Source organism: Buceros rhinoceros, unplaced genomic scaffold (assembly GCF_000710305.1).
Source record: "Buceros rhinoceros silvestris isolate BGI_N320 unplaced genomic scaffold, ASM71030v1 scaffold8244, whole genome shotgun sequence".
NCBI lineage: Eukaryota > Metazoa > Chordata > Aves > Bucerotiformes > Bucerotidae > Buceros > Buceros rhinoceros.
In genome coordinates, this window is record NW_010408786.1 from 5418 (window position 1) to 16971 (window position 11554).

General features: G+C 40.9%; 1 protein-coding gene across 1 annotated transcript in view; it reads left to right on the plus strand.

Annotated features, from left to right (window-relative positions):
• Positions 1-6868: 6868 nt before the first annotated feature.
• The window catches only part of LOC104492420 (potassium voltage-gated channel subfamily KQT member 5-like), a gene marked incomplete at its 3' end in the record, with an annotated part of 42320 nt that continues 37634 nt past the window's right edge, over positions 6869-11554 (plus strand). The window contains exons 1-4 of the mRNA XM_010134978.1: positions 6869-6880; positions 9303-9453; positions 10324-10499; positions 10935-11060. Of these exons, the coding sequence (XP_010133280.1) occupies positions 6869-6880; positions 9303-9453; positions 10324-10499; positions 10935-11060 (465 nt within the window). The remainder of the gene's footprint in view (positions 6881-9302; positions 9454-10323; positions 10500-10934; positions 11061-11554) is intronic.

An 11554-nucleotide genomic window follows, 5' to 3' on the forward strand; every position in this document is an offset into this window, starting at 1 on the left:
ATTTTCACACTCATCTGTGTTTATCTCTGCGAATTATCTTGATACGCAAAACTATTTCACTTTCTTCTAAAAACACCAAGTTGTTTTGCATCTTGAAAAAGGATTACAAAGGAAGCGAAATCACCGACTTGTTTTGCCTGTAATGACGATTAAGATGGTTTCCATCCAGAGAGTGTTATGTATTTGAAAACACAAAGACCTTTTGGCTGGAGTGACAACAACATCTGCAAAAACCTAACAGCGTCATCCATCCCAAGAATTTCCTGAAGATATCCTGCCAATTACTTTTACTAGTAGGTGACTATTAATCATAACCTGCCTGGCATCTGAGCAGAGAGATCTGATCCCTGACCAGAAAGAAAAGCTGTGTTCAGACATAGCTGAAAGCAAATTTTGCCAGGACTTAAGATCCTGAGCACCAGTATTTTTAGTATCTGTAAAACTCGGGTTATCTCATATTGCACAGTGGGGGTTTTTTGTTGTTGATGGTGGTGTTTAGGCTTTTTTTCTCTGTAAAACTGAGGCGTTATGGCTGTAAATCTGCTCAGGTTGTTGTGGGAAGTGCAGAATTCATCTTCCTGCCTCTCCCAAATTGCAATAGAGATGTTCAGGTGATATAGTTCAATGGATGACATTAAACTGGTTTTGGGTTGTTTTTTTTCTTTATAGGCAGAGAATAATGCATGAGTGTATCATATTTCAGAGGGTGAATGTAGGTTACCTCAAAAGACTGTGTGTCTCCAGAGTAGTCTCTAAAAATCCAGTTTGCCAGTTTTGACAATCTTGGACACACTGAATTGTACTTTATCAGTAAATGGTTCTGCTACTTCCAATGGGATAATTTACAAACTATGATAACATTCATCATCTTTCTAAAAGTGGTAATGCTGATCATCTCTGTTCAGAGATGTAATTACAGATTTAATACTTTAAAAAAAAAAATCAAGATTCCGGACATTTTAAAGATAAAATAATGAAAAATCTTGGTTTCTGGGGTAAATACTTATGCAAGGTCACTGGAAGTTCAGCCCATATTAGACCAACTTTTTCTGCCATAACTATGTGAGCTATCCCACTGATTTCATAGCAAGGGAACTGCCACATGGTAAAAACATTACAATTTGCCTCTTTTCAAATTAACTGTTGCAGCATACTCTAATCATGATTTTTATTCTTTGCCCTCTTGTACCAATAGAGGGAAGTGGTTAATCCCTTGTTTGAAGCTAAAAGCAGTTTTGCAACCAGCTATGATGAAACAACCTTTTCTGTTCTATGACCTTTCTCAACAAATATTCAAGGAATAATGATACAATTATTTCCCTCTCTGAATACACCTCTACTGGGGTATTCAGAAGCCTTAAACTCTATGAATGTCTTTTTCTTTTCTTTTCTTTTCTTTTCTTTTCTTCTCTTTTCTTTTCTTTTCTTTTCTTCTCTTTTCTTTTCTTTTCTTTTCTTCTCTTTTCTTTTCTTTTCTTTTCTTCTCTTTTCTTTTCTTTTCTTTTCTTCTCTTTTCTTTTCTTTTCTTTTCTTCTCTTTTCTTTTCTTTTCTTTTCTTCTCTTTTCTTTTCTTTTCTTTTCTTCTCTTTTCTTTTCTTTTCTTTTCTTCTCTTTTCTTTTCTTTTCTTTTCTTCTCTTTTCTTTTCTTTTCTTTTCTTCTCTTTTCTTTTCTTTTCTTTTCTTTTCTTTTTTTTCTTTTTTTTCTTTTTTTTCTTTTCTTTTCTTTTCTTTTCTTTCCTTTTCTTTTCAGGTAGCCCACAAGAGCATAAAATACACCAGTGCCAAATATGTTACTGGGCTGTACAAAAGGCTGTTGTTCCTATAGATGAGTGTATATAAACAGACATTTTCTTTTAGAAATCTGAAAAAGAGCAACCTTATTTTCACATACTGATGTATGGCCTAAATCAGGGGTCAGTCATCAGGCTATACCCTAACCTGCTTTAAATTGCCAATATATTTTGGTTTAGGATAGAGCCCACTGAATATATTTTTGTTACCACGTTTCTATAGTGCGTCCTTATCAAATACAGTGCTCCAGAATGTGAGTGTGTGTGTGTGTGTTAACTTTGTGCTGTAGTATCTGATTAAAATTCAAAGTGCATTTCTACACTGATTAAATTACACCTTCTGGTCCTAGCCAGCTAGATGTGGAGATCATTGCAGACAAATTGAAGAGAGTTCTGAGAATAGCAATAAACATGCTGAAGCTACTGGAAGGACTATATACAAAGGATATACAAAAAGATATTAGAAAAACCAAGATAATAGAATTATGGAATCATAGAATACCAGTTTGGAAGGGACCTCAAGGATCATCTGGTCCAACCTTTCCTGGGAAAAGCATGCTCTAGATAAGACGGCCCAGCATCCTGTCCATCCATATCCTAGAAGTGTCCAAAGCTGGGGTCTTGACCACTTCCCTGGGGAGATTATTCCAGTGGCTGGTTCTTCTCATTGTAAAAAATTTTCCTCTCATGTCTAATTAGAATCTCACCAGGAGTAACTTGTAGCCATTATCCCTTGTCTTTTCCATGTGACTCCTTGTAGAAAGGGAGTATCCCTTTTCTTTGCAGCCACCCTTTAAATACTGGAACATGGTGATAAGGTCTCCCCTAAGCCTTACTTTCTCAAAGCCAATTCTCTCAGCCTTTCCTCACATGGCAGGCTTCTCAGCCCTCTGATGGCCCTTCTCTGGACCCTCTCCAGCCTGTCCACATTTTTTTCATATAGCAGGGACCAAAACAGGACACAGTATTCCAGCTGGGATCTAACAAGAGCTGAGTAGAGTGGGATAATGACTTCTTTATCTCTGCTGATGGTGTCCTTGTTTACAAAACCCAGCATCTTTCTGTGCTGCTTTCTTAGGCGCGGCAGCGCAGTGTTCACTCATATTGAGCTTGTTGTGCACTGGGACCTCCAGGTACCTTTCTACATAGCTGATCTCCAGCCACATAGATCCCAATCTTTGATGCACTCCTGGATTATGTTTTTCCAGGTGCAAGACCTTATACTTGTCCTTGTTGAATTTCATGAGGTTCTTGTTAGCACATTCTTCCAGCCTATCCAGGTCTTCCTGCAGGGTGGGTCTCCCTTCCAACGTGTCCACTTCCCCACTCGGTTTGTTATCATTAGCAAACTTCATCAGGATACACTTGATCCCCTCATCCAGATCACTTATGAAGATATTGAACAGCATTGGGCCCAATATCAGTCCCTGGGGGGACCTCAGTTGTGACATATTGCCATATTTACCACCACCCTCTGGGTGCAGCCTGTCAGCCAGTTCCCCACCCACTGTATGGACCACTTGTCTAGATTGTAGACCACTGGTCATTCACTCCCTTCCACCACTCACACCTCCTAGTGACTCAGAACAGAAGGTTGTTAATCATTTCTATGTAGTTGTTGTAAAACCGAATTAAAACTTACGTAAACTCCTCAGCAAGTGAGAATAATTTCTCACTGTGCTGCAATGTGCATGCCTAACCTGTGCCAAGGTAAGCAGACAGGACAGGTGTCAAAGCTCCCTTGGTGCTCTTGGTCGATTATGGAGCCCAGTGGCTCTGTAACACCACAGAATCGGAGTACTGTTTTTATCAGGAGTAACTTTGAAATTTAAGATAATGAGCTGTCCTGAGAACTATCATAAGAAATTACTGCTACAAATCATGTCTCTTCTTTGGGTCATAGATGGTAACTCTAGCCCAAATTTAAGGCTAAGGGTATCCAGTCAATTTCCTTTGTGAGTTAATACAGCCGCAAATTAGATAAACCACGCTCTTGAGATTTTCTGCTTATTCCTGCAGTTTTGGGTGCAGATGAGTCCTACTCTTGTCCTGGCTTGTGGCCTCTCTGTGCTGTTCTATAGTCAGAGCAGACACAGTAATGGACGGCAATTGCAGTTTCTTATCAAGTATGTGTAAACTCAGAGCATTTTCTATTAATTTATAGCAAACACTATTTTGATGATACCGTGATCATCCTAAAATCATTAAATATTGTTCATTTTCAATTCAGATAAAATCAGGGAAAAAAATATCACAAGATTCATTTAACCTGTATTGGCTCAAAGTATGATTTTTGAAAGGACCTTCCAACACATTGGCATTATATGCAGGCAACAGAAAAAGCTCTCACTAACATCTTATACACTAAGATTTTGAAGAATATGAAAAAGGTAATGCAGTTTTGTGCATTAGTTTGAGCACGTAGATGAGCTTTGAGCAGCTGAGAGCTTGTCATTAATTACATTTCCTAGTATCATCCTGACTTTCTTGCTGAAATTTTAGAGATTGACTTGATGGCACATCAAGGCTTTGGGACATTTTGCATTATCCAAGTAAAGCTTCTGTGTTCACCCTTTTATCTGTATAACTGGGCCCATTAGCATGATACCTTTAGATATTGTAAAATCTCGTAGCATCCGAAAAGTTCATAATAGGGGAATTGCATTGAAAAAGTTATTAGAAGTAAATCAGTCCATTATGATGATTTGTGATGCCTTCTTTTTTATCGTCATTAATCTCTCAGTCACAGAGTTGCCATTAGAAGTGCCTAAAGCTTAAAAATGCTAACCACACCAGAGTTTCTGACTGAGTTTGAGCAGGGCAAGGCAGCTCAGTGTAGTCCTTCCTCTGTGGAGAACTCAGGCTGGCACGTCTCTCATGAGCTATTTGAGTTTCATTGCTGGGCTTATGTGTCATTATTTTAGTGAGATTGGAAAATATTTAAGTGTAATCTGTTACATACAAGAGTAGTGGGTTCGTCTGTCTTTATTTTCTGGGAGGGCCCAGCTGTTAACATGATGGCTATCAACTAAAAAAGCTTTTGCTAACTTACTATTAACAAAACTTTCATGTAATCTCAGGGGTTTCTTGATAGGTACTGGGTGAAATGTCTGAAGTTTTGAAATTTAATTTGAAATTAAGTGTAAAAAGTGAACATTACAAAAGCTACTGAGAAAACCTGAAATCTCAAACTGAAGTTAACAAGAGAGGAAACTATCTCCAAGGATAAAAATATGAGAGGTATTTCTAAAAAGTGAATGAAATCTGCATCATAGCTGAAGTATTGGAAGATGTATTGGAAGATCACACAGAAAATGTTAGCTTGAAAAAAGTCAGTTAAGTAAATGTTCATCAGAAACTCCTATCTTCTAAGTCATAGAATCATAGAATGATTTGGGTTGAAAGGGGTCTTCAAAGTTCATCTGGTCCAATGCCCTCAGCAATAAACAGGGACACCTGCAAAGATCGGGTTGCTCAGAGCCCTGTCCAAGCTGACCTTGAATGGTTCCAGGGATGGGGCTTTTACCACCTCTCTAGACAACCTGTGCCAGTGTTTCACCATCCTCATTGTTAAAAATCTTTTCCTTATACCTAACCTAAATCTCCCCTCTTTTAGTTTAAAACTATCACCCCTTGTCCTATTGCAACAGTCCTATTGCTAAAAAGTATGTCCCTGTCTTTCTTACAGGCCCCCTTTAAGTATTGAAAGGCCACAAGAAGGTCTTCCTGGAGCCTTCTCTTCTCCAGGTTGAACAACCTCAACTCTCTCAGCCTGTCCTTGTAGCAGAGGTGCTAAACCTCTGCAATTATTTCTGTGGCTCTCCTCTGGACCTGCTCCAACAGGTCCATGTCTTCCCTGCACTGACGACTACAGATCTGGTCTCACCAGAGCGGAGTAGAGCAGCAGTTCACTTCCCTCAACCTGCTGGCCATGCTTCTTCTGATGAAGCCCCGGATATGATTGGCTTTCTGAGCTGTGAGCACACATTGTCGGCTCATGTCCAGCTTTTCATCCGTCAGTACCCTTAAGTCCTTCTCCGCAGGGCTGCTCTCAATCACATCATCCCTCAGCCTATACTGATACCAAGGACTGCCCCACCAGGTACAGGTCCTTGCACTTTGCCTTGTTGAACTTCATGAGGTTCATCATGTGCCCACTTTTCCAGTTTGTCCATGTCCTTCTGGATGGTATCCCGTCCCTCTGGATGGTGCCCCGTCCTTCTGGTGTGTCAGCATCACCCCTCAGCCTGGTGTCAACTGCAAACTTGATGAGAGCACACTTGATCCCATTGATGAAGACACTAAACAGCCCTGGTCCCAGTACGGACGCTAAGGGACATGACTTGTCACCAGTCTCCATCTGGACATCAAGCCATTGACCAACACACTCTGGATGTGAACATCCAACTAATATGTTATCTACCTAACAGTCCTCCCGTCAAATCCATATCTCTCCAATTTAGAGAGATGTTGTGGAGGACCTTGTCAAAGGCTTTACAGAAGTCGAGATAGACAATATCCATAGCTCTGCCCTTGTCCACTGATGTGGTCACTTCATCACAGAAGACCATTAATTTGGTCAGGCAGGACTTGCCCTTGGTGAAGCCATGCTGGCTGTCTTGAATCACCTCCTTGTCCTCCCTGTGCCTTAGCATAGCTTCTAGGAGGACCTGTTCCATGACCTTCCCAGGCACTGAGTTAAGGCCGACAGGTCAGTAGTTCCCAGGGTCCTCCTTTCTGCCCTCCTGAAAAATGGGTGTGATGTTTCCCTTACAAGCCATTACAGAAGAGTTTGGAATTACACTGTCCATTACTTACTCTCACATCCCAAACTTTCTTGGTGGTTTACAGCAAGATACAGAGTGAAACTTGAGCACTCATTAAATAATTTAAATGTTGCTATTTACTACTTCCTGATTTCCCAGTTTTGCAACTAAAAGATCAAGGGGAAAATACTGATAGAAGCTTGCTAAAGCCTTCTTAAAATACAGAAATACCATGGAGTTTTTAGCTAAATTCAAGTGGAATATGAAAGGAAGTTCAGAGGATTATTTTGCTTTCTGCTTAAAAGAGGGCAAATGGCACCTGAGGTATGTTGGATTAAAGTGTGGAAGGGAGAGAATTATAAAGTACTTAACTTTTTATTTTTCCAGGGTGTGCTTAGATAAGAAAACCAAGCAAGTTTAACATATTCAGAAGTGACTTTCAACTGTTGCAAATTTTTTGCTGGACTCTGATTTCATTCCAAGAAGGGGTTATTTTGATTTGTCTTACACCTGTTCCTGGCAAGTTAAACTACGTTGAAATAATGTGCCTGCCTGCCTTCCCTGCCTCCAAGGGAAACACAGGCAGGAAGGACTGCCTTAGGCAATGGATAGAGTCTCTCATTCCCTATTCCCAGCCTGAGGAGCTGGGGGCTTGAGGGTGTGGGGGGGTGAGGTGTATTGTGAAGAGGTGAAGAAGATGAGAGAGAAAGGTGTGAAAAAACACCATCAGCCTGTAAAGGCTCTCTTCCTTCCAAGCGTTTTTTAAACATGTGCCAGTGCATATTCCACTCTCCCATTTCCTCAGCCTCTCGTTGTTTTGCCTCTCCCCATGTCTACCCTCCATCTAGAAGGGTATACACAAGTAGACTACTCCCTTAGACAGGAAAAGAGAGCTATGCTGTTGTTGGCTTCTTTATCTTGTGATCAGGGGACCAGAAACCCTCAGTGGGGCAGAGGTTTCCCAGAAGCACAGGACAGATGCTGTACAGTGCTGGCAAAACTGAATTCATTTGAATTTTTTGCAGTGGGGGAACGTTCAGGAAAATCCATGTTATAAGGAAAGCTGTCAGAACTCCTGGAATAGGGGCAGGAACAATTCAGTGGCTTTTGTAAAAATCTGTCCAATCATTTGAGGGTAACCAAAACTCCCAGTAAGCACCTTAATAATTTCCAGATCAAATACATTATTCATAATATTTGGGTGACCTTACTTTTTTTTAAGTTCTAAGAATGATTTGCAGGAGTGCACTCTGCTTTTCTAACAATATCTGATTTGCTGCTAGCCAGCCACCACTCATTAAAAATGGCTGTTGCGTTGCTGCTCTGCTCAGAGCAGCATGGGACAAGCCAAGCTAATCTTGCTGTCGTCTTAGTTATCAGGGACACAGTCCATACTCCTCAAGGCTTTCAGGCATGCTCTATGTGAGCCTCTGATCCAGATAAACACACCTAAATATAGAAGTTTGATTTTAGGTGGGTGCATGAGTGCTACGTGTCTATACTTCCAGTATAGTCAGTCGAGATTTAGGGCTTAGTTCAGCAGAGTACATAGAGGTGTCCCCTGTTACATGATATTCCCTGCTCTCCAGCAAACTCTCCTGAACGGCACAGCCTTACCAGGTTGAGCATAGCTGAAAGCATAGCTGGTAGATGTAGGGGTTGTCTCAGATACCTTAAGGCATCTCAAATGGCACTGGATGAAGAAATCCGGGCAGCTGAATTGAGCCTTTTTTTGTACCAAGCCCACACCATGAGTCAGCTGAGCAGCCAACAGGAGCCTTCCGGAGGATTAGCTGTGCACCTCTCCCAGCTGACGTGATTTCCTTGTGCTGCATGGGCAGTTTAGACACCTGCTTCGCATGTAGACACCTAAATTTAAATGTCTTTACATGGAGCTGAATCCCACCCCACCTATTTTTCTTGTCTCCATTAGAATTTGTGATGTTTTTAAATTTCCTGGTCCTGAACTCTCACCCAGACCTCCTGCATCTGGCTGTTGTTATCCTGAGACTTGTATTGTGCAGAGATGTCCCAAGTTACTTTATCCAATTTGAGCACATCTTGGTATCTGCCTTTGTTGGATTTACAACTAGAAGCAAATCCAGCTTTTTTTGGTAGCCATTTAATTATACGGTAGCCACCTGTGATCCACCTATGCCAAAGGCATTTTAAAACATCAGAGCATAAGACAGGCGGAAGGCCATCTTAGCCTAACACACCACGTCCAGTGGTGACACTAACCAAAAATGAACTGTCAGGGAAGATCACACAAGCAGGGCAAACATATGGTGATAATTCTCCCTAAGAGTCTCTCAGCCTTCAACAGCCTGATACTTAAGAGATATCCTGAGCCAGAAGTGGGGTCTTGGTATCAGCCCAGAATTAAATCTTCTCCCATGAGATCATCTACTGGCTTTGAACCTTTGTAAACTTTTAGCATCTTGTGACAATGATTTCCACAATTTAACAGGACGCTCCTTAAACCACAGGTTGTCTGTACCCTTAGTGTTGTAATAAGAGGACCAAGGCATCCATAGATAAATTGAAAATCAGGGTTTTTACCCAGTTTGCAGGCAAGGGTGTTTGGATCTCAACTTTGTTTCGCTGCTGAGCAGAATGAACCAAGGCTATTTCTTACTGTACTGGAGTAGGCTACGGAAACAGTCTCCTTCTTGTAGGTACAGCCAGTCTCTCACTGCTTGCCTGTAGGGGGCTTTTCATGTACTGGGTCATTCTTGATTTGTAGGAGCTTTTCTTGGGACAAGAGGAGTGTTCGTACCCAGCACAAAAGAAGCAAAACCTGTCGACAAGAACTTGCTTTCAGTTCTTCACTGGCAAATATGGGGTTAGATTATCAGAAACATACAAACGCCACAAAATCCTAATGTTTAAACCAGGTATTCATTACAAAGGCTCTTTAAGCTTTTAAAGAAGGTCAGGAAATTAATTATGAGGTGATAACTTGTTCTATGCTTTCTCCGTGTACACTGTCATGTCTGCCCCAATCATCATAAAAGAACATTATGCCTTCTCACAAGTGCCATCACTGTGCTTCTCCTCATCTCCCTTAAATGCTGTTCTGGCTCTAAAGGCAGATGGGTGATTAGTTAATTTGAAACGAACTCACTCTCACAGTCTGAATCTGTGACCTGAAGAAATAAATCCTAACACTTGCTGGGCTTCAACAAATTTTCCAGTCTGCCAGCTAAAAGAATGCTTCTGAGTACCCAGCATTGTCCTTCTTCCTTTCCAGGAGATGGTCCATCAGGACAGTTGTGTCCAGAAACCACATGCCTCAACCAGTGTTGGTACTCATAGGAAATTAAGATGTGCTTTGAAGTCCAGATCCACTGGAGTCTCACCATTGGGGCTGCTCTATTTTTTTCTTACCTTTGTTTTCTTTTTTGGCTTTCATAGGAAAGATGCTATGGGAAAAGATATAATGGGAAAAAGTTCTAATACATCTACTGATTTGTACAGTTCGCTACATCAGGCTTCAAAGTTCCTACGTGAGGTTCCTTCAACACTACTCCTCTTATCCATATGTTTTCAAAATTACTACCCTCACTTTTCACCTTGGAAGCTCCCAAGGTAGTTTTTGACACCAGCCCTGACCTCACACCCCTACCTCAAACAGGAACCTCAGTGCTTCAGATTCCCACCCACGGCAAGAGCCTCTCTTTTGTCGCCTCATTCAGCTCATGTACCTGTATGTGTTATTTATTGGTACTTGGACATTAATGTTTTCTGTGATGTATTTCTTTCAGACATCATTGTTCTCATCGCTTCAATAGCAGTTGTTTCTGCAAAAACTCAGGGTAACATTTTTGCAACATCAGCACTGAGAAGTCTTCGTTTCCTACAGATCCTCCGTATGGTGCGCATGGACCGAAGAGGAGGCACTTGGAAATTGTTAGGTTCAGTAGTTTATGCGCATAGCAAGGTACGTAACCATGGATGCCAGTTTGGTCTGGCTGACATCTTCACTTGATGTGATTCAACAACAGGCCAAGGAAACAAACAAACATCAGTTTTGAGCAGAATACCTAAAATTTTCTGAAGTAACATCACTTTGTAATGGGAATTAGCAGAGATACATCAGGCTATGTTAAATGCTAACAGTTTTTAGTATATGTTGAAAATGTTGTCCTTGATATGCAGTTGTAATTTGATATATGTTGGTGAAGTTGCTGAAGCTTCAAATCATAGGAGTAGATTTGGTCCACTTTCAGAGGAAATTTGCATCCATAGGGAAGCCTTTGACTTTTAACTGCTGAAGTGCCAAAAAGGTATATAGATCTTTTCTTTGTGTCTTCCTTGAAATGCCATTCTGTTCTGTCTTTCAAATTTATACTGATTTCTGCTTTCTTTTATCTAGGAATTAATCACAGCCTGGTACATAGGATTTTTAGTACTCATCTTTTCATCTTTCCTGGTTTATCTGGTGGAAAAAGATGCAAATAACCAATTCTCCACATATGCAGATGCTCTCTGGTGGGGCACAGTAAGTACAGAAAAATAATATGCTCTCTTTAACCAGTATGCTAGAGTGCTTTGAATTTCATCTACTGTGAATTTTAACTTAGTGTGCTGTTCAGTGAATTGTTTTCACTGGCAGAAAACTGGTCTGAGAAGCTCCCTCCTCTAGCTGTTCATTTGCACATCCATAGTTCATTTCACTCCAGCCTGCAGAACAGCTGTTTATCTGTTGCTGCTTCAGACCAGACCACTAAACCATAAAGAGAAGAAAGCAGTTTATTTTTTAACCCAGACCCTTTCAGTAATGCAGTTTGTGATATGGTCCCACAAAGAGCTGCTTTAACCCAAATCAGAGGGCTGTAAGCTACAGTGCAGGAAGCAGAACAAGTGTCAGGAAAGAAAGAGGTAAAAAATTCAGCTTTGCGGTGAAGGGAGGACTATCATCAGCACCCGTAGAATGAAGTTCTTTCTCCTTCCTCTGTCCCTTGAGCACAAAAAACAAGAATAAATATACCCATT